Source organism: Vicugna pacos, chromosome 3, assembly GCF_048564905.1.
Source record: "Vicugna pacos chromosome 3, VicPac4, whole genome shotgun sequence".
In the NCBI taxonomy this organism is placed as follows: Eukaryota; Metazoa; Chordata; class Mammalia; order Artiodactyla; family Camelidae; genus Vicugna; species Vicugna pacos.
The window spans coordinates 97,056,519-97,079,860 of NC_132989.1; the positions used below are offsets into that span (position 1 = coordinate 97,056,519).

At 46.0% G+C, this 23,342-nt stretch overlaps 2 protein-coding genes across 2 annotated transcripts in view; one reads left to right on the forward strand and one right to left on the reverse strand.

Annotated features, from left to right (window-relative positions):
- The window catches only part of SLC45A2 (solute carrier family 45 member 2), a 31,020-nt gene extending 16,964 nt beyond the window's left edge, over nucleotides 1-14,056 (forward strand). The window contains exons 3-7 of the mRNA XM_006199650.4: nucleotides 577-890; nucleotides 4,699-4,842; nucleotides 5,497-5,620; nucleotides 11,389-11,603; nucleotides 13,791-14,056. Coding sequence (XP_006199712.1) covers nucleotides 577-890; nucleotides 4,699-4,842; nucleotides 5,497-5,620; nucleotides 11,389-11,603; nucleotides 13,791-14,015 — 1,022 coding nt within the window. The 3' untranslated portion in view covers nucleotides 14,016-14,056. The remainder of the gene's footprint in view (nucleotides 1-576; nucleotides 891-4,698; nucleotides 4,843-5,496; nucleotides 5,621-11,388; nucleotides 11,604-13,790) is intronic.
- A 5,112-nt stretch (nucleotides 14,057-19,168) lies between these two features.
- RXFP3 (relaxin family peptide receptor 3) lies at nucleotides 19,169-22,955 on the reverse strand. The gene has a single exon (XM_006199649.3). The coding sequence runs from the start codon at nucleotides 21,549-21,551 to the stop codon at nucleotides 20,175-20,177; it is 1,377 nt and encodes a 458-aa protein (XP_006199711.1). The 5' UTR covers nucleotides 21,552-22,955; the 3' UTR covers nucleotides 19,169-20,174.
- Nucleotides 22,956-23,342: the final 387 nt, after the last annotated feature.

A 23,342-nucleotide genomic window follows, 5' to 3' on the forward strand; every position in this document is an offset into this window, starting at 1 on the left:
AAACTTTTGTTTTCATTTGTTCTGTGCCTGTCAACTGGGAACGAGTACCTTTAGCTTTTCATAAAGGAAAGAAGACAGATTCCAAGATCTCTGCAAACTTGTGTCACCCTAAGAAGCTTATTAATCAATAAATGATAAGACAATAATTATATTTTATTGCAGTCAGAAATTGGTTTTCTTTGGGGACTCTATAAGGCCAGGAATTTTGGTCCTTAAGCAGTGTAGAGAGTGTCGTTTAGAACTTCAGACGGCGGCAGTATTAACTAAGCACTTACTATGTGGCTGGCACTATTCCACTTTCCAATTGTGACCCTACCAGTAGGTTACTCTTTTATTATCATCCCCCTATTATGAGTGAGCAAGTCCAAGGTCACTGCAAGTACATGCTGGACCTGGGCCTTGAACCCCCGCTTCCTGGCCCAGGTGTCGTAGCCTCTCCCTCTGTTGCTTCTCCAGTCATAAGCAGGCTGCCTCTGCCGGCCTTAGAGAGCTTTCCCACTGAAGGGGGGGGCCCTCGCACGATGGCAAGAGAAAATGGTTCTAATTATGCTAATCCCGCTCTTTCTTGCTTTCCAGGTTTGGGAGGTGCCCTGGGTTACGTCTTGGGTGCTATCGACTGGGCCCACCTGGAACTGGGAAGAGTGCTGGGCACAGAATTCCAGGTCATGTTCCTCTTCTCGTCTTTGGTGCTCTCTTTGTGTTTTATCATCCATCTGTGCAGTATCCCTGAAGTCTCGCTTAAAGACATTCCCGCACAGCAAGCCCCCTGCGACCTTGCGGTGTCATCCAACAGAACGTACCAGTATGGGTCTATTGAGAAAGTGAAAAATGGTTATGTAAACCCAGAGCTGGTGCTGCAAGGAGGAAAACCCAAAAATCCTGATGAACAGGTAAATTCTTTTCTCTTTACTGAGGAAAAAAGATTCTTGTTCTTGCCTTTATTCATGTTTAAAAAAATTATTCTTTGTCTTTGTTTTGTTTCCTTATTTGGTGTGAAGAGTTTTGTTAAGTTTAACTGAATCCTAAAATCTCCAGGAGCTATTATCCCTTGGAATGAAAACTTTGCACCTAATAGAAAAATGCGTGCATTTTCCTCCAGTCCTCTTGTCCCTGACTCTTTTCAGAACATCAAACCAGGGAAGCTGAAGCCAGTTGCAAAATGTTAGGCCAGGAAAGAAACCTGGAATCATCCTCAGGCCACAAGAAATAATTTCACCTCTTTGATTAGGATTATAAAGTTGTTCTTCCAAATGACAGCGTCCCTGGGTTGGAAACTGGAAGAACTAAGAGGTTATCGGGATGAAGGCTTCATTTTCTCTTGATCACACAGCAAATAGAGAAAATGTGAGAATCTAGATCTGCAGAGACCTGATTAGCCCTTCCCTGCTCTGGGCTGCCTGGGGGGAGAACACCCACACTCCCCACTGATCTTAGCTGGGATGGAGCCCCTGTGCTGTGCAGTTCTGCAAGACAGCACAGGAATCATGGGAGAGCCTACAGTGGAACCCACTCGATCATTAAAAGATGTGTATGTTTTTGAAGATTTCTTTGAGATATAATAATTACGCAAAATACACATTCATATGAAGAATGATCTCCATTGTGGGAAAAACTACACACATACAGAGAAAAAATAGAGAGGATGCATATATATCCCAAAGTGTTCATTGAAGTTACTGTCCCTGGGCGGATGGGCTGACAGGCGGTTTTCATTTTCTTTTCTAAACCCTTCACTGTTTTCAACATTTCTATAATAGAAAAGTATTACTTTGAAAATGAAGAAAAAAAAAGTTGTGGTTTAAGGAACAAAAGAAGGCAGGGTTTTACTAAAGATAAGTAGGTATTATCGATTATCCCTGCCTCTTTGCCCCGTTGATGGATATGACTCACCCTCAAACTGTCATCCAGCAGCGGCTGTCTCACTTTACCCCGAGGCTGTTGTGAAGATCAGATGAAATCTAGTGGGTGGAAGTCTTTTGAAAGGCGTAAAAGCCTCCATGCTATTAAGAAAAGAAATGCATCAGATACAATGAACTTGTATTAATACGTGCCATGTGGACAACACTGTAGGCTCCGAATGGTTCTGTTATGTGGTTTAAAAAACAAAAGGAACATAACATAAGAAAGAAAAGAGTAATTCTTAGGCTCAGAGCCAAGCATCTGACTCTCCTCTTCCAAATGTGCATCTTGGGAGCTTCCAGCTGAGCAGTGGGAGTCTCCACTGTGTCAGGGCCAGGGCCCTGGACTTCATTGTTGGTTGAAGTCCATACTTTCCAAAGTGAGGGTGGCTGTGCAGTTTGAGCACTGTGATTTATTTTTTTTAATGGCAAAAGGCCTGAATTATTTCAGAGTTCAAACCAGATCCCATAAAATCTGTCTCCAGGTCCTCCATGCCGTCAGTTGCTCCCTTCAATATTTAGTCTCCTGAGGGCAGTTTTGTACAGTTCTCTCTTCCCCAGGTGGCTCTGTGACTTTTTCACTTATAAATCCATCTCTACCCAATCTCTAGTTGACAAAGTTACACAATGCATACAGTACAACTCTCAAGGGCTCAGAATCATTGCAAGGACTTCACCAAGGGGATTGAAGAGTCAGTGAATAATGTGCCAGCTGCATTTTCATTCTGAGTTAAAATATCCAAAAGGGCTTTGAACAGTTGCATCCTCAGCTTTTACAGAAAGACTGGGTACAATTTGGAAGTCCGTATTTATTTTTGGAAGAAAGAAAAAAATAGGTTAACAATGAGAGCAGGCTGAAAATTACGTATAAGACAGAAGCACAAATTAGTATTTGGAATGAGGCTGAATACTTGCTGGTCAGATTCACTTTTTAAAATTTTGAATTTTTGGAAAGAAAAGAAAGAAAGTGACGATAAACTGCTTACTCTGAGACATGAAAATCAGGCTGTTTCTCAGTCTATACCTTTAACTGCTTCATCCTGTGGTCAAGGAAAAAAGTAATAATTCTGCTTTGAATTTCTGTTATGGTCACCATTTGTTTTGCTAAGTACCATATTCTATATGTAGAAAATAGTTATTTTTACTAACTCCAAGAGAATGTCTATATTTTTGAATACTGACTAAGTATTAAAAAATCAATTGAGTCGTGGTTAAATACTACCAAATTTATGAATTAAAAAAATCAGCTTGTATAACAAACTTACAAGGGGTAAATATGATTTTCTGCATCAAAGAAGTAAAGAGCACTATCACATATGGTTAAGAGTCATAAAACAATATGCTGCTGTAGTTAAACTAGAAAATTTCAGGAGGCTGTCTTATAAATAAACTAGCCAGGACCCAATTTCATTATGTCAAGATTCAGAATAAATAAAGATCTGACAAGAAAGACCTATTACCCTACCATGCTTGATGCTTATCGTCTCAGTGTCTTCAGGGCAACTGAGTGCTTAATATTCCCAAGGTTCTTGCTTGTCTTACATGACCAGATGTTAAAGGCCGTTCCATTTTTTTGCATTTCAAAACTGTTGTGTCAATAGTTCAAAATTTTTCATTCTCTTGATGCTCCTGATACCAATAAATTAGAGCCTCTGCTTTTTACCATAATTTAAGTCTAGATTTAAACAATTGGGGGCATATGTACTGGGGGATGTGTGTGTGTATGTGTGTTTGTTTATGTTCTACAGTGTTTTCACTTCTGACTCAACGTAGGGCTCATTTACTTGTGTTGGCTCATGGCAGGATCTAGAGAAATAAACTGAGAGAAGGTACCTGGCCAAGAACAGGGAGCTGATTGGCTCTATACAGTAGATTTCTATTGCTTCATAATGAACTACCATGAATTTAGCAGCTTAAAACCACACACATTTATTATCTCATATTTCTGTAGGTCACAAGTCTGGGTTCTCTGCTCAGGGTGCCACAAGGCTGAAATCAAGGTGTTGGTGGAACTTTCTCATCTAGAGGCTCAAATGGAGAGAAATCAGCTTTGAACTCATGCAGGTGGAATGGTGGTTGCTCTTTGTGGTTGTAGGACTGAGGTCCTTGTTTTCTTGCTGATGACCAGGGGTCCTTCTATCTCCTAGAAGCTGTACTCGGGTCCTTTCCATGTGGCCCCCTCCACATTCAAAGCCAGAAATTCTTGTGCTTTGAGACTCTCTGACATCCCCTTCTGCTCCCAGCTGGAGAAAACGCCATCTTTTTAAAGGGCCCATGTGAGTTGGTTCAGGTCCCCCAGATGATTTCCCTTTTCATTAATTCAAAGTCAACTGATTAGTAAACTTAGTTATATCTGAAAAATCCTTTTGCAGTGTAGCAGCAGAATCATGAGGCTGGAGATCAAAGACGCCATCTTGTTCTAAGAGTCAAGAAATCACAGAATTATAATCATTTAAGGGCTGGCTTAGATCTTTGAGCTTGGTCCTCATGCAGTGGTTCTGTCATTCAAAGATAGGAAGCTAGATGTCTCTTACATCATGGCTCAAAGCAAGCTCCATTTCCAGTCCCTTCACCCTTGTGTCCCTGAAGCCCCACTCTGAGCCAGAAACTGCTAAGTATCCACACATGTTTAACAGGTCCCATACCTCCTATGAGACTGCTTCATGCTAACCTTAGTGCCCAGAAACTGTACTTTTGTGTGATGGTCGACTGACAGATGTGTAATATGGCTGTGTGCTGGCTCCCACAGTGGACTGTGTGTCTACACTGAATGTCACACCTGTTTGATGTTTTATTCCAGATTCCAAGGACCATGACCATGAAGTCATTGCTAAGGGCGCTGATAAGCATGCCTCCCCACTACTGCTGCCTTTTCATCAGCCACCTCATTGGATGGACCGCTTTCCTGTCCAACATGCTCTTCTTCACAGACTTCATGGGCCAGGTAACGGACACGTCTGCACACACTCACTGACTCACACAGCAATCCCTCAGTCGGCACCTGTGGAACTTCCGGGCTGGCCTCTGGGAAGGGCACAGTAAGAGTGTAGGAAAGAGTACTTTCAAGGAGGCGGCTTACAGACAGGTTCCAGAGGGAAGTTAACTACACCCTACACACCTAGAGGACACCGTGGGGCCGGTATTTGATCAAATACAACAAATAGGGAAAAATCAGCTTGAACTGTAGTAGCCACAGCAGGCTTAATAAAGAAGGTGCAGTGCAATTCAGACCTTAAAGGGTGAGTAGGAGCTGAAGAGAAAGGAGAGGGGGAGAAAACACTGGCATGTGTGGAGGTGAGTCAGAAGCCTGTTGACTGTACCAGAATATGGGTGACAGGATTGCCTAAGTTGGGTGGGGCCAGATGTTAGGTAAAAGGAGGGGTGTTAAAAATCCAGGGAGATGCTGTGTAAACTTGATGTAGTAGGTATTAAGACCTCCTGAGGGTCCTTGAATGGAGGTGTGAAAGGATGAAATGGGTGACATGGTCATGAGGGAATAAGGGCTGTGCCCTAGGAAAGGGTGGAGAAGTAGAGTATGTGAGAAGGGGTCCCTACCACCCTGCACTTGTAGCTCAATGGCCCCAAATCTCTCTTTCAGATCGTGTACCATGGGGATCCCTATGGGGCACACAATTCCACAGAGTTTCTCATCTACCAAAGAGGTGTCGAGGTTGGATGTTGGGGCTTGTGCATCAACGCTGTGTTTTCCTCACTTTATTCTTGTAAGTAAGCCTCCTCCTCCTAAGGGTGTCCTCTAAAGGGCTCTGGTCTAGCAGAATCTTGGATTTCATGTATCTATATTTCTATATTTTTTGCTGTTTAAAATACCAGATTCTTGATAAACATATGGAGATTAGGAAAAGCTATTCCCCTAGAATTGACCCATTAAGTATCCTGTTCCATGGTGAATTCTGGATATAATTTTTCTCCATGATTGCTTTGTACTTGGAATCACTGTGTTACCCAACTCAGGTTAAGTTCCTCACCGCTCAGAAGCCAATACTTGAGAGGCAAGTGTTGGTAAAAAGGACAGTTGCTTTAATCAGAAAAGCCAGCAGTCTGGGGAGAAGACGGACTCATGTCTCCAAAACCCAGCACTGAAGATTCTGCTCAGCCATAAGAGTTTTTAAAGGGAAAATGGGGAGCAATTTCAGTTTATCATTGAGATAGGGGATCCATCTTGTCACTGTCTCCCACTGTGTGCAGTCCGGTCAACTCCTTGTCGCGATCTTTCTTCAGATGCTGTTTTGTTCACCCAGTTTGTTCATGAGATTACTGAAAGGGAAGCTGGGGAAGAGATTTGGTCACCTGTTAATTACTTATTCTTTGTTTCTAGTTCTTTGATCTAAGGAAAGAACCAACAGGCTAGGCAAGGTATTGTGTGATCAAAAGATTTGAAAAGTGTGCTTGAGCTGGAGTTGAGTAGAGTGGAGGCAGAGGCAGAGGGCGTGGTTTAAAAGTTAGTTACAGCTTACCTATTGGCCATTTGTACGTCTTCATTGAAGAAACGTTTGTTTAGGTTTTCTGCCTATTTTTTGATTGGTTTTTTAAAATTTTTTTGTTATTGAGTTGTATGAACTGTTAGCATATTCTGGAAATTAAACCCTGTCAGTCCCATCATTTGCAAATATTTTCTCCTACTCCATAGGTAGTCTTTTCATTTTGTTTATAGTTCCCTTTGCTGTGCAAAAGTTTATAAGTTTAATCAGGTCCCATTTGTTTATTTTTGCTTGTATTTCTATTGCCTTAGTAGACTGCCCTAGGAGAACATTGCTAAGATTTATGTTGGAGAATGTTTTGCTAACTGTTAGAGAAATGTGAACCAAAACTGCAATGAGATGTGACCTCACACCAGTCAGAATGGCCATCAGTCAAGAGTCTACAAATAATAAATGCTGGAGAGGGTGTGGAGAAAAAGGAACCCTTTTACACTGTTGGTGGGAATGTAGTTTGGTGCAGCCACTATGGAAAGCAGTATGGAGATTCCTTAAAAGACTAAAAATAGACTTACCATATGATCCAGCAATCCCATTCCTGGGCATATATTGGAGGAAACTCTAATTTGAAAAGATACATGCACCCCAATGTTTATAGCAGCATCCTTTACAATAGCCAAGACATGGAAGCAACTTAAATGTCCATTGACAGGTGATGGGATAAAGTTGTGGTATATTTACACAATGGAATACAACTGAGTCATAAAAAAGAATAGAATGATGCCATCTGCAGCAACATGAATGGAACTGGAGATTGTCATTAGCCAAAAAGAGAAAGAGAAATACTGTATAAGATCATTTTTATGTGGAATCTAAAAAGAAATGAGACAAGTAAACTTATTTGCAAAATAGAAACAGACTCACAAACATAGAAAACAAACTTGTGGTTACCAGGGAGGAGGGGGAGTGGAGGGATAAATTGAGAGTTTGGGATTTTCAGATACTAACAACTATATAAAATAAATAAACAGCAATGTCCCACTGTATAGCACAGGAAACTTTATCCATACCTTGTCATAGCCTTTAATGAAAAAGAATATGAAAAGGAATATATGTATGTATAACTGAATCACTATGCTATACACCAGAGATTAACACAACACTGTAAACTGACTATAGTTCAATAAAAAATTTTTTAAGTTAGTTGCAATGTTGCTTTGCTAAAGTGACAAGAAAAAGGGGCTTCTTGCAGAGACCTCTTTCCTGCAAAAACTGCCAAAAACTGCTTACAAGTGGGCTCCTGATCAAGACTCTTTGGGAGGTAGAAGGGAATCTCATATATAAATTGGTGAGGTATTGGACGGGTAAGGAATAGAGTCTTAATGGAGACCATGACTGTGATTAACAGTGGGTCTTTGTTCTGCTGGATTAAGATCACTGGTGGAGTTTCATAAATGTACTTAGCAGTCTTGAAAATGACACAAAATTGGAGGATGGTTAATATGCAAGATGACAGAATTAACATGTAAAATTGAAGGGATGATTAGAATGCTAGGTGACAAGGTTAACGTGTAAAATGACCTTAACTCAGATGGGCAGGGTGATATGTTACAGGAGCACGGTTCCAGATTGAGGACAACGGCTTTCCTTCTCAGGTGCCAGCTTTCCACCGGATCTGCAGCCTATTAACCACCCCTTAGCTAAGCTGCAGCTGTGAGGACACTGTAAACAAGAGGATTTCTGGGACTGGTTTTCAATAAGTCCAAGTGGATGTACTCCAACTCTCGGGCATAGCACAGGCTCATTTTGTGCTTGCTAATTTGTATGGAAATCTCCAAGTGCTCCATGCATTGAATTAAGTGAGAACTCTGGCTGATAGTGTGTGCAATTCCCCCATTTGGAGTGGAAATCTGGGAGTTCCCCGGCATTCGGGGGAGAATAGCTGGCCCCCAGGGCAGAGCTCTAGGCTTTGGATAGGCCCAGGAGACGGCAGGGGTATGGCCCAGGTCAGGGAGGGGGAGGCGATGAGGGACAAATCCCCGTTGCCATTCTCAGGGGCATCATTCTGTCACTGAAGTGTGCTGCTTGTGGGAGAGGAGGGTGAATGTTTATAATGACCCCTAGCCTGGCATTCAGCCCTTTACCACATAGCCATACCACAGCGGGAAACCTGCTTTGAAATCAAGAAAGTCTCTTCAAAATATAGCACAGTTGAGCAAAGGGCACCTAATACAAACATATAAGGAATTTATGAGTGCAATAATCATAGAACCATAAAATTCATTATTTCTAAATTTATGGTAACCAAATAGTGGTGGCTTAAAGTATACCTTTCTTTAGCAAAACCCATTTTTTTCCCCTTAGAGTGTATGAATTAAGAAAATTCCAGGAGGAAGATTTCAAGTACCTAGAATCAGGGAGCATTAGACCAAAAGGATCTAATAAATTATCCATCTCCATCCCTCTGTGCTTTCAAAAGGTGAGGGGACTCTTTGTTCCTAATCTTATTCTTGTAAGAGGAATACATTTTTCAAAACATCATTAGCATTTTAATTTTGTGTCAAAATTAGCATTTTAACCTTTTTTTTTTCCTCAGAGAATCCCTCCTAGGGACCCTCCATTAGTCTAGTTGGAGTTTCTGTGTGAAATTCATGGCATTTAAAAATTAAAAGCATGCTTTTTCTTTTAGGTCTTTTCTAGTTAAAAGCCCTGTGTACAAAATAAACTAATATTTGAATAGTTTTCCATAGTTACATCTAATGTGTAAGTACATGGGATCCCTATCATTGTGAGTTAGAAGTAAAATTTTACTTATAAAATACCAACCACTCTGCCTAAGGACCTTCAGGGGCTCTCATGTTCATAAGAGAGAGCCCCAATCTTGGCACTCCAGGGTTTGCAGTTTGGCCTGGCTCACACTTGGACCTCTGTCGCTCCCACACAGTAAATCCCCCAGTGACCCTCTGTGCAGATTTTCATCTCTGTTTTGCTTTTGATTTCTTCCACTTGAACTGCTTTTTCTACCTTCCCACCCTGACAACTACTAATCATGCTTTCAGACCCAGCTCCAGTGTGACCTCTTCTGTGCAATCTGTCAAGTCTTTCTGCCACATCCCAACCCACTCTGGGCAGAATCAATCATTTCCTTTAATTCCAGAGCACACCATATAATCCTCTATTTTGGATTATCACATAACATCGGGTCCAGGTCCAGAATTTCTGTCCAGACAGAGCTCGGCTGGGCAATCTGGCTGCTGGGGCCGGGGGTGGGGGACAGTGATAAGGGACTTGGTTTCAAGAGCCTTTGCACAGCAGCCATGCTCAGATCAATGAGAAGAGCAAGGCTGAGTACTGAAAGATAGCCAGTTGTCCATCTCTTGCACTACTATTCATAGCTGGCCTTTAATCAATCATTTCCCTCCAATCTTGATGAGAGACACAGTGTGAGTTGTTATCAGACCCAGTGAGTCAACTTGGTCCTTAAATTGATTGATTTATCTTCATGAATAAAGCATTCTTTGCTGGATTTTCAGTCTTTGTACTGAAGTTACCTATGTTTCCAAATATCTCTTTATTTTCCTTTGCCTTCTTCCTGATTGGCCTGTACGCTTGTGAGAACATTTCCCTAAGAAGTACCGATAATAGCTTTCAGGTACTGAGACAACTTAGATTACATTTTCCACATAAATATAATCATTAAGCAAACAGAAACTGACCTCGCTTTATGCTGCTTTTCCTTTCATCCTTGACAACAGTCCTCCAGTCATGGGATGAATTTAATAGAGGGAGCAATGTTGGCTCATTTAACATTTTCAGAACTCCATGGGATGCCCCAAGACACTGTCTGGTTTCAGAACTGATACAACTGTAATACAGATTAGGTTTCTTGTCTTTGCAGTGTAAATTAATAATTATTTGAATAGATATGGAAAATTACACTCTTGAATAGGCACATTTCTAGTATCTGTCATTTATTTATCCCCATGAGTTCATGTGTTCCGGTAGAATGAGCAGGGAAAGATAAGGAAAATACAGATTAAAAATAACCAATTAAAAAAGGGAGATAAAAGTACTTTTTAGGGACTTTCCCTACCATGGTGGAAAACATAATAAAATATTTTAAAGCAGAATTTTCCATTTTAAAAAATGAGCTCTAGTGTGATACCTTTATTAGCAAGTTAAGTTCACCTGCCGGGAGGGGACCCAAGGTACGAGTCAACCATGTTCAGCCAAGCCTGTATTTGCTGAAATAATGATAGGCACCATTAACTGGATGTCTTCTGTGTGCTTGTGCTGGGTGATTTCAGTTTATCTGACACAGTTTATCTCATTTGATCCTAATAACAACCACAAAGAAAGGTTTTATTAGTTCCACGTTTTCTGATGAGGAAGCTGGGGTTTAGGGAAGTTCCAGAAGTTGTCCATAGAGAATAAGGGCACCAGCAATGGGAGGCGCCCGTGAGGGGAGCCCCTTGTCAGCCTGGGAAGGGCTGGCAAGTCAGGTGATAGACATTCTTTACTTCTTTCTCATGTTGTGTAGACGGCATTCAGGTGGGGTGAAGATGCTGAACTACTTGGATCATTCTATAAAATCTGGTTATTCCCATTTTCCCCAACCTGACTTTGGGCTTCAGGGGCCAAGACAGACCTGGATTGTTATTTTGGTCCTGTTAGGCTAGATCCCTGTGTATCAGAAAGACCCCCACTTTTCTTCCATGCCTTGTAGCCCCAGGGTCCCATAACCAAGGTGGGCTTTTGTATCACCTCTTCTGCAACCTGTTGCTATCCAGCTGTCCACGACACAGTGCTTGGTCCTATCTTGCAGAATAGAAGTCAACCCACCAAGGCAATTTCCAGCTCTCTTTTATGCAAAGGATTCAGAGCTGATTCAAAAGCCAGCTGTTTTCAAGCACAGATAAGGGGCTTCTTTCGTTCATGACTCAGGATCAAAGGAAGGCTAAAAAAAGTGACTCTTCAGAAGGGAAGGTTGTCTGAAATGATGAAATGTTGTGAGGCACTGCCAGCTGTAATTTCTCCCTCTCTTCTCCCCGCAGACTTTCAGAAAGCTTTGGTTCCCCACATCGGATTAAAGGGTCTTTACTTCATGGGGTATTTGCTGTTTGGCCTGGGGACGGGATTTATCGGGCTCTTCCCGAATGTCTACTCCACCCTGGCCATGTGCACCTTGTTTGGCGTGATGTCTAGCACCCTGTACACCGTGCCCTTTAACCTCATTGCCATGTACCGCCGCGAGGAGCAGGAGGAGCAGGTGCGTTGTTGAGCCTCGGCTCTGAGTCACTTCTGGAGTCACCTGAAGGCTGGGGGAACTTGGTAGGAAGGTGTAGAGCAGAGGTGAAAAATAAGGGCTCTTGAAACAGCAGCACTAAAATGTCCAGCCAGGTGTAACAATGGTCTGGCCAAGGCATGACTGTCTTCCCAGCCCCAACCCCTCCCGGACCTTACTCTGAAGCCCTGTGCACCTGGGAGCAGTAGGGCAGGTACCGTGACTCCCATTGATCAGATTAGGAAGCGGTGGGCCGGTGGAGGGGCCGGGAAGGTGGTGCAGGGGGTTGGTAATGCCGAGAAACCAGCCCACAATCACACAGAGACCAAGCAAGGGGAACCCTGGGCTTATGACTGCAACATTTCTGGGTGCCACATCGAGGGCTCCTAGCCTGAACCACTGTAGGGGTGCATGGTGGAATTTCCAGGAGTTATTGGTGGAGGGTAGGAAATTTGTAAGCAACATTTTCCTTGGATGTCTAGGTATTAGTAAGTCAGACCCTGTGTGCAAGGAGGAAAGCCGGTCATAGGTGATCACCTCCACCAGTTGCTTGAAGGGAGGCCTCCCCATCTCCACCTCAGCACTTAAGCCAGAGGGCAAGACCCTACGTTGCCCTAAAAGAGCACTAGATTGGGTATTTCTGCTGTAAAGTTTTTTCTTATCAAAATATGCAATTTTTCCCCAGTAAAAGGGACTTTGCTTCTAAAGAGACAGCAGCATAAAGAACTGTCCCTCTAAGAGAGTTAGATGGTACTCGGCCCAAAATACATAGGCTTAGGACTCAGAGAAACTTGCATTCAAATCCTGCCTCCCCCGCATGGCAGCTTGGTGATACTGGGGATGCTATTCATTTGTGTATTAAATATCACTTAAAATGAGTTCATTTTTAGATGGACAATGCAGTCACGTGGTTCAGCACCCACAAAGATACACGAGTGTGTAGTAAGTGGCTCCCGCCACCCCTCCCTCCACGCTTTCCCTATCTGCCACCCTGGCTCCTACGTGTAACCATTTTAATCAGGGTTTTGTCTGTCTTTCCAGTATTTTTGAATGAAAATCCAGCAAATATGAATCTGTTTTATTATTCTCCCTTTCTTACTCAAAGGATAATATGCATTTTTTCCTGCACAATGACTTTTTTATTTAATAGTACAGGAATTATCACTCAGAGCCTTAGTTTTCTAATCCATCAAATGGGAATGATACACCCACCTTATAGAGTTGTTGGAAAATTAAATGAAACAAGAAAGTGTAGGTGATCTGGTTAGCATAATGCCTACCTGGCACCTGGCAGACTGCAAATATGGTAGGTGGTAGTGTTATTCTCATCATGGGGCTCATTATAATTATAATACATGCATCCAGGGAGGTGGTGAGGATGCGATGAAGTAACGTATGTGAAAGAGCCTTGCAGAAGGCCTAGCACACAGATGATACCCAACAAATGGCAATCTTATCAATCATTTCTGACCAAATATCAAATAGTGATCAGATATTAATCAACTAACCAAATATCAACCATATTTTGAAAGGTTGAATTTCATTTTTATGTTGTTTCTCCTACATATATCTGTGATTTAACATCTTTCTAAAAATGTTTGAAGTTTTGACACCAGGAAAGAAAAGGAATGGATTATTTATTGAGTTTCTACTACATTGCACATACTGACTTCTTAGGAAGAGATAATTTTGCATTCTTAACCATTTAACTCTCCTGTGTGTTAATGGTGGAGTGTCAGACTTTGTGGCAGGCAGGGAAGACAGGTTCAGGCAGGGCGTGGTGCTTAAATCAGGGGTTGACAAACTATGTCTTGTTGGCCAAGTGTGGCCTACGCCCTGCTTTTGTCCAGCCTGTTGTGAGCTAAGAAATCTTTTAAATTTTTTAAATGATTTTTAAAAAATCAGTAGAAGGATAATATCTGTGACAAGTGAAAGTTACATGAAATTCAAATACCAATGTCCACCAAATTATGTTGGAATGCCAGCTTGTTAATGCACTGCCACTGCTTTTGCACAACAGTGGCAGAGTCATGTAGTTGCAACCAAGACCACGCGACCCACAAGCTGAAAGTGTTTATTATCTGGCTTTGTACAGAAAAAGTTTGCTTGCTGACTTCTGCCCTGAAGGACAGTTGGTGTAGATCAAATGCTGTTCCTGTGCTTCCCTTGCAGAGGCAGCAGGCCCGGGGAGGGGACCTGGACAGCAGCGGGAGAGGGCAGGGCCTGGACTGCGCCTCCCTCACCTGCATGGTGCAGCTGGCTCAGATCCTGGTCGGAGGTGGCCTGGGCTTTCTGGTCAACATGGCCGGGAGCGTCGTCGTCGTGGTGATCACGGCCTCTGTGCTGGCACTGATCGGCAGTTGCTTTGTGGCTCTCTTTGTTAGACACATGGATTAGGTCAATAAAGAGACATCGTCCCTAATGTCAGACACAGTGGAGCACGCAGCAAGAAATCAATCTTTTCTTTAGCTCTGCTCGTCTTGTGTCTGCCCATTGGATGCCCCATGTTATGACTTGTAGCTGCAGTCGTCTGCCGACCCCTCACTCTCAGCCAGCCGTCTGCACAACCGTTTCCTTATTTTAGGCATCATTTGTTTTAAGGGAAACTGGGCTATGCCTCCATTCACCAGTGGCAAAGAACAAGTGTGGGTGACAGCACCTCCACGCGCCTTTCTCCCTGTGTCTCGGTGCAGCTGAATGGAGAGACAGGCTCTGTTTTCCACAGGGCATTTCAGGCCTTGACGAAACCCGAGAAGCAGACTAGCATGTACCTGTGATGCTAGGATTTATTCTAGGATGTGATTTTTTTTTTTTTAACCAGGGGCCCAAATATAGTCAGGTGGGAGGGGCATATTTTTCATCAGATTTGCCATTACTCAAAATATTGGCGATGATTTATTTTATGATGTTAATTTACTCACATTTAATTCATAGTTACTTGCTTGTAATTAATTCGTGTTAATTTATGATATCCCTGACATGTCTACAACATCTCATGCTGGAGGATTCACCACTTTCAAAGAGCTCATTTTATTGACACGGTGAAAATCTCTCTCTCTAGCCTGCACTTTGGTTCCATCCCCTGGAGTCTATATGAAAGGCTTTCGAAGAACTGCGTCCTGTGTCCCCTGTGATCTTCTCTTCTCCAGGTGCAGTAGCTTCTCTCAGGCATGATCATTACATAATTTGTCTGAAGCTGCACAGCCCTAAGTGGCAGAGCTGGGCTTTGAACCAGGCACTTGGGCTCTGCTGTTTCCTATGAGAGCAGCCCTGAGCCTGCAGGCGGGCAGCTGGTCTGTGCTAGGTAAGTGATAGCCATCATCACTATTTTTAAAGGCTCCCCATCCTGCTCCCCCAGGCCTAGAATTCCCCCCATCCACAGCACTTCAGAAGTGTTTGTCTATACAATTCCAGATGGGCCTGTGGGGCGCAGAATGATTTGCCCACATGTCTTTACAATTAAAAAGATGTATGTGGTTCCTCTTCCTGCTTCGTCTTAAGATTCTGGTGGTGTAGTCTAATGGCCTCGGATGAGTTTCTAACTTAGCATGAATTTCTAACTTCCATGCTGGAAGGGAATTTGGAGAAAGGAAATGAGGTGCTTGGAAGACAGGGCCATCGGGATTTGGACTGCTCTGTGGTTTACCTCGGGCGGAGTAGAATGGACCGCTCAGTAGCGCGGCAGGCCCTGCGGTGTCAGCTCATTTAGGGTAGCAGCTCTGAGAAGAGGAACTGTGCTCTTTGGGTGGGTCTTTGGGCCCTCTTTCACACACCTGCCGGGGGTATGAGGAGTGCAGACCCACTCCTGACATTTCCATTTGCAGGGCTCAGGGCAAGAACACTGATGGAGGTCCGTCGTCCTCCTCCCGCCCTTAGCTCTGTCCTGTACCGTGAGGGCCCTTGTGTGCACTTTGGCATCGGTACACCCATGGCCTTCCCAGCCCCTCCACTCTCTATCACACCTCTGAACAGCCGCCCTGAGTCACCCCTCACACCTAAAGGTACACAGACTCAGCGGTGTTGTCTACCTTCTGGAGGAAAGGACCAACTAAACCCTTATCAATAGGCTCAGGGCCATTTAGATGGAGGAATTCTGATGTCTCAGGTACTGGAGCATCATCCAGAAGGTGGGAGGTGGATTCCTTGCATGTGGGGATGGGCACAGCTGGGAGGGGAGGTCAGAGCAGGGCCCTCTAATAATCAAACCCAGGGCAGGGTTGGCTGCCTGGGTCTGAGGGCAGCGCTGAAGAGTGCCAGCCAGAGGGCAAGCCAGATCCACTGTCATTGTGGGGCAGCCCCCTCCCCAATTTCTCTAGTGGTCTCAAACTGGGTCTGTATTATCTCACATTCCCTCTCCTCTTGCTACTTTTGGGGGCTTCCAGGCTGCTGCTGCAGTTCTCTTGATCGCCTCCTTTTTTAAGAGTCTGATCTCTGCTGCCACTGCATCATCACCCCTGTGCCTGGGGCAGTGCTAGGGTGTGGGGTGGTACATCTGGAGCCCCTCAGAGATCTGGTCTCTTCTAGTTTGTGTGCAGTGGTGGGGCGGGAGGAGGGAGGGGCAGGGGCTTACACGGAAGTGGTCACTCCTTCCTGCTCACTGCTCATGCTTGCCACCTGCAGAACACACAGCTTCCTGATCAGACACCAGTCTCTCTGGGATCCTGCAGTTTATCCCATTTTTCTCCAGATTATTATTTTTTTTCCTGGACTGGGCTGGGCTGTCTTCTCAAACCTGAATGTGCTGTTGTTTCACTTAATCTCTGAGATGTTCTCCTCTCCCCACGGACACTTATTCTCTGCCCCTCAGTCAGGTCCCCCTGCTGTCTACTGCTATATTCACTCACAAAGGAAAGCATCTCATTCTCTTTCGGGAGGATCACATGCAAAACTACTCCATCTTCCCCAGCCTTCCTCCCTCCCTCTCCCGCTCACATCATCCATCCTAGAGCAGCAGGGTCGTGACTGTCTTAGGAACGACTGGGGAGAACACCTGCTCCCAACCCCACAGCGTAGGAGGAAGATGAGCAGGTGCCCCTAGGAGCCCACATGACACAGCACTTAGCTTCCTGAAAGAAACAGCACCAAGCTGCCTCTTTTGTTTCACCTCCCTGTCCTTGATCTCTGTAAGGTTTAGAAGTGGAATTATTTGCAGAGGGAGTTCCATGTATATTTCCTGATCATTTCTGCAAGGATAGCTCTGGTGATTGAAGATTTTGAAATGAATGATTGCGTGATCTGGGAGGGTGATCTGCAGCTGAGGGCCATCAACCCTAGACCCCCAGGAAGTCAAGAGTAGTCATCTCTGGCCAACCACAGTCTTTATTGCAAATGAAGCTAGTTTCAGATGGAACACTGGCTGGGCTATTGGATGAAGAAGAGAGCTAGAATACACACACATGCACACACACACACACATTCTCTCTCTCTCTCTCACACACACACAAATATTCAAATACTTTACTTTTTTAACTCAACCGCATTGAGGTTTGAATGAGTTGATAGAATCCAATTTTAAAAGCCTTTAGCCACCTTGGGAACTCAAACATTTGTCCTTAGTATACCAATGTCATATCCACTCTGGGACAAAAATGTTCCATTACCAGACCAATAGAGCAAGTGCAGGGACATCTACATTCTTTGTAGAAATCCTAGGATATCCTGTCGGAGAAAGGGAAGCCACACTGCTCTGCCTCCCACTTCCCCCGCAACGTACCTGGCATTCCAGCCTCAAAGCTTCTGATCACTGCATTTCCTCAGCTTCAGATGTCCTCTCTGCATCCCCACTTCCTGTCTCAATTGCCATACTTGCCCGTCTACATTGCACCCATATTTCTAGGTCCATCTCAAATACTGCTTTGACCAGGAAGCCTCTGATCCCCCAGCAGAATCAAGCTTTCCACCCCTGGATTCCCATAGATAGCACTTTCTCTTGGCCCTTTCTATGACATTCAACTCACTGTTCCATGACTCGTTTGCCTTGTACACATGGCAGTGTCCCCTTCTAAATGCTAGGAATGTGTACTCGATCCCAGCACTCAGCACAGGGCTTGGCACACGACAGGCATCCAAAAACTAAATCACTGATGTCAGCTGATTTGACCACTTCCTTGTTGATGCTTTTGTCCTTGTCGTAGACAAAAGTCATGGTCATTGCTCCCTCTAGCCACGTTCTCAGAAGCCCTCAGGTTTGAATGAGGACAGGGTGACCCTTTTCACAGAGATCTTTCATGAAGGCCTTGCCCCCCCTTCTGTTTTCCTAGTACCCATCATAGCAGAATCACACACTTCAACATACTTTCCTAAAAATCCTGGGCTACCTACGCATTATTTTATTGTCAAAACCAAAGTGACAAGTTGCCTTAATAAAGAGAATCTCAGTAAGAGTCTAACAGCAGTGTTACACATGGATACACTGCCATGCTACTTTTGTTCTTTGTTGTGTTCACTTGTTCATTTATTTGTATTTTGGAGACCTGAAGAGCTTACCATTCCATCTTTATTAGCCCATTGGTTTTCAATATCAGTATCATTAGGGTTTCTTCCTAAGGGGCAGTGAGAGACTAATATGATTACTTTAAAATAAACGCATTATTCTGTTTTCTAAAAAAAGCTAACTTCTCAAGATTGCTCAGGACTGGGGAGGTCAGGCAGCTTCTGTTTTTGTGGCAAGGTTCTGAGTGCTTCCTCATTGCACTGTGTTGTGTTACAGAAAGCAGGACAAGGGATGCTGGGGCTGCAGAGCTCACATTTTGAGCCTTAAATCTCAGATACTGCAGGGAATTTCCAACAAAATTACAAAATGATTTGTAGTTCAAGAGGCTATTTAAGCAGACATGTTTGTGTAATGATTATGGTCATTAAAATAAGCACACCAGTAGGTGCTCACATGGTGGGGGTTTTTAACCCCAAAACTAGGTTGCCAAGCAGAACAACAGTAGCACCTCTGTCAAAGTTGGCAGCTGGGTGGGTAGATTGATGTTTGATCCCCGATCTCTGAGCAGCCTCAGGAAAGAACTACACTGCTGTGACCAGAACAGAATTGTCATGAGAAATCTGTCACTCTTCAGGGATGGTCCCATAGACCATCCAGGGGTTAAGGAAGAATTCATCATGCAGGTCAACACACTGAGTACTCCTTAGAATAAATGAAACTTAGTTAAGGTAGTGTCCTATGGGAATTCTGATTCCCTGCCTTCTCTCCTTGGTGTTAGAAACAGTAAGGAACCTCACACCTGAAAGTCTGGCGGTCCCCTCAGAACAGGATCTCAGTCTTTTTCCTTCAGGACAGGTTGTACTTGTCTCATTCCCTTTCCCATCTCACTCCTCCTCTTGAAAGATCAGTCTCCAGCTTCCAGGAATTTGGTTTTCAGGAACCACAATTCTACAGCATCTCTTAATCTGCTCTCTCAGTTTACAAAAAAAAAAAAAAAAAAAAAAAAGCGGCAGAGCCATCCCTCTACTCGCTGGTCCAGAGCCTCAATCAAACCGGTATTCTGATTCCCAAAGAATGAGGGGAGAAAAGTCCCCACTCTCAATAGCATGTCTACTCAGATCATTTCCAGTTGCTCCTGAGTACAGCTCACCTGCAGCGCGCAGACCCCAGCGCACGCACAGCGTCTCCCGGCACCCACACCGCTCTCCGGGGAACCCAGATGCCCAGGCTTCGAGCGCATGGTGCACTCACTTGCTGCAGGGTTACCTAGAGAGCGCGTGAACCCCCTTTCCCCTTTAGGGGCCGTTGCCTGAAGAGGTCGCTCTGTTAGGTCCCTCCAACTACACTGCGTCCGCTAGCTCCCGCGGTGACGCGAATAGCTGGAGTGTTTTGGCCACGGCGACCTGTGAGCGCAGAGGCAGTGCAAAGTCGCGGTCGGGCTTCGCGTGTGCCCACTCGCCCTGTCCGAAATGATAAACCTTTAGACGTCCCACGGGAGGTGGCTTTCTCCCAGTCTAGGATGTCACTCCTTTCTTCCAACTCCGAAAAAGTTTCTTGGCTCTCGGCGCAACCAAGCAGCAAGTTAGTCTCGGGGTCAAGGCTTAAAGGAAAGGTTTTGTGGGAGGCTTCCTCGGCTGGATGCACCTTGAGGACCCTTTCAAGAGCTGCATTAAAGTCGCAGCTCCATTGTCCGCCAATCGTTTGGCTGAGCCCCACTTCCTCGCGCCCGAATTGCTCTACATGCCTCTCTCCGCTTCTGGGCGTCCCCACACTGCTCAGCATTGACAGCACAAGGAGAGAAAGGGGGATGTGTGCACAGAAGGTGGACCGAGGCTGGTGGCTTGGCCCTGTGAGTCAGTCTGATCTCGGCCTCTTTGCCAGCTCGCTCGCGCGCTCTCTCTCTGTCTCTCTCTCTCTGCCTGTTTTCGCAGCCTCCCCTCTCTGGCAAAGGTCCCCCGGCCTCTTCACTGGTTGCTGCTCCTTGGTGCTTCTCCCTACCCTCGTCCCTCCGACCTCTGAATCCGGGTCCCCCTCCCCCCCATCATCCCCTACCCCTTTCTCCCCTTTCCCTCCCGGAGAAGGCCACTTTGCAGTTTCTGCCCACCCTTGGGCTTCAGCCTGCTTCAGTAGGCGGAGCTGCTGGGCAGCACGTCGTAGCGCCCCCCGCTGTAGACTACCACGCCCGGCGGGTAGTAGAGCAGGTCGGGCTCGGCGGCCTGGTGGAGAGGCGCCAGGGCCTGCAGCCCCTGGTCCTCGGGCTCCGGCTTGGTGGTGGCGGTGAAAGGGCGCATGCTGGTGAGAGAAGGCGACGCGATGCGCCACAGCAGGTTCTTGAGAGCTTTACGAAACTCCCGGCGCACGAGGCAGTAGAGGATGGGGTTGAGACAGCTGTTGGAGTGCGCCAGGCACACGCTCACGGGGAACGCGTACACCTGGCACAGGAAGTACTCTTGACTAAAGGGCACCGCGTTGAACTTGATGAGGATGCTCCAGGTAGTGAGCGCCTGGTTGGGCAGCCAACACAAGAAGAAGGACAGGACCACGATGGTCACTGATCTGGTGACCTTGGAGCGTCTCCGGGCGCTGGCTTCGGCCAGGCATCCCCCGGCTGCCGAGGCCCCTCCTTCGGTCCCGGCCACGCGGTGGTCGGAGATGAAGCGCACCAGCAGCAGATAGCACAGGCTGATGATGCCCAGCGGCAGCACAAAGCCCAGCAGCACCTTCTGCAAATGGTAGAGGCCCAGCCAGAACTGCCGGTCGCAGCCCAGCAACTTGTCCGGGAAACGTACCAGGCACAGCTCCTCGCCCATCACCTTGATCGTGGTGGAGAAGATGGCATTGGGCAGTGAGGCGAGCGCGGCCAAGGCCCAGATCAACACGCACAGTGCTCTGGCCGAGAAGCAGCGGCTGTCCGCCAGGCTCCGGCCGCAGCACTCTCCCCGGCCGTGCCCTCGGGTCCGGTGGCTCTTAAGAGCCGAGGCCACCGAGTGGTAGCGCGCCACGCTCATGGAGGTGAGGAAAAAGACGCTGGCATACATGTTCATGGACGTCACGATGGAAACGATCTTACACATGGCCTTGCCAAAGGGCCATTTGAAGTCGAGGGCGTTTTCGACTGCCCAGAAGGGCAGAGTGAGCACGAACTGAAAGTCAGTCAGCGCCAGGTTGGTGACGAAGAGGTTGATGGAGGACTTGCGCCAGCCCAGCTTACTCTTCATCAGGTAGAGCACCAGAAGGTTGCCCGTCAGCCCCAGGGCGCACACCACCCAGTACACCACGCTGATGAGGATCCTCACCCGGGCCTCGGTGTCCGCGCTCTCTGGGCCGCCGCCGCCGTCCGGGGGAAGCCCTGGCGCTGCGCCGTCCGGCAACTCTAGCCCCAGCTCCCACCACAAGTCCTGGAGCTGCGACTCGTTGCCGCTGGTGTTGGCTGCCTGCACAAGGTCTGGAATCAGACTGAAGAGTTCTGCGAGCTCGTCCCCGCCGGCCGCTTTATTCATGACGGCTATCGCGGCTGCAGCGGCCACCTGCCTGCGCAGGTGCCTCTAGGTCATGTTTCGGGGAATAAGACCTAAGGGAGTCCAGCTCTCCCAGGGTTCCGTCCCAAGTCGAGGGCGCACGTAGTGCTTGGGGGCTTTCAAAACAGCAGCTGAAGAGAGCGCCTAGGAACTGGGTGCCTGGCGCGAGGCCGGCGCGCGGAGTTTGGCCTTGGGTGCGGGAGTTGCGCTCAGCGTCTGTTCTGGAGGGGAATTCGAGAGCTGAAGAGCACAGTTCCTAAGGCAAGCGGTCGGCGTCCAAAGATTCTCCGGCCAAGGATGGAGTCTCCGGGTCCCTACTGTAAGACTCAGACTTCCCCCGCCCTGCGTTTCCCACTGTCACTTGGGCACTAGCGCATACCCAACCCAGCTGCTCAAGACCGCTATTGGGGGCCCGCTGCTTCGCTTTCAAATACCTTTGCTGGTTTCCTCTGCCGCTGCTTGGACGAGGTTTCTGAAGAGTTCTCTCTTCCTCGTTATGACTCTCTGGCGATCATTCGATGCTGTCCTCGCTGCCTCGCGTCCTCTCCTCTTCGCTGTTGTCAACTCCCAGTGAGTTGCCAGAGACGCTCGCTCGAATTATATTCCCACCCGCAAAACCGAGGCTGCGGGCTCCAAGGAGCATGCGTAACCCCCGAGGCGTGAGAGGGGACGCTTTCCGTGGTGCTGAACTTCGCCGCTCCAGCTGCGGAGGAGGGGGAATAGGCGTGCAGTAGGCAGAGCCCAGCAGCCTATTTTGCGTTTCCTCTTCAGTTTCAGAAGGAAATGGTCGTAACCCTTTGTTTTCCTATGTTGCTAGAGAAAGTCTGCTTTGATTTGCGATCGCTTTTTCTTTCGTATTCCCCAACATAACTATTAGAATTTTTTTCTTCCTCATTTCCAAAGGCATGATTTCTGCCCATTTTTCTTTCTGAAAGCAATTATAGTTCCCTCTTTTCATGCCCAGACCTTAAGTTAGACAATGCTCTCTTATTGAATATACAAAGGCCTGCTCCACGTTCCCTTCTTAATTAGCTGACCACTTAATTAGCTGATAGGATTTTCAAAAGGTCTTCACATAACTCTGGGTTTGGGTGTTGTCCTCTGCTTTGTTGTATTCTGCGAACCTAAGCTAAGCAGAGCGTATAAGTGGTGGCGCTGAGTTCACAGACATTAGATGTTTAGCTCTCAGCCCAAATCTCTTTAACATACTGTTTTTTCATGCACAACCACACTCTCTTAACTTTGAGGCAATTGAAATAGAGAATTTCATAGGGCTGTTTTTGGACCACCAGCCCCCTATTTCCACTATTATTACAATCAGAATTCTCTACCAGGTGTTTTTTTTCAGACCAATGTATGTAAATTCTAAGGAACCTTCTAAGTTACTTTGGGTAAGGGGGAACTAATATGAGCCATTTGAATTACTTTCTTAAACTGCAGTTTACTTAAATGCCAGCTAAACTGCTCTGGTGTAAAAAGTACACTTCTTAGAATGAACTTAAGAAATGTTAAAAGTGTTCCTCAATGTCTGGAATTAAACTGAAACAAAAGCATCTTAAGCGTAATTGTCCTCAGTCCTGCAGAGCTCGCATCTTTACTTACAGAGATGAAGAGGTTGTGACTTTAAAGCAGAGGAGACAGAAGAAAAAAAAAAACATAATGAAAAAGGAATGTGGTACGCAAAATGCAGGAAGGGAAACGGAAACACTTGATTCCAAAGAGAGAATACCGGTCAGAGAACATGCTTCACTATGGTCTCTGGATTGCTCCGCT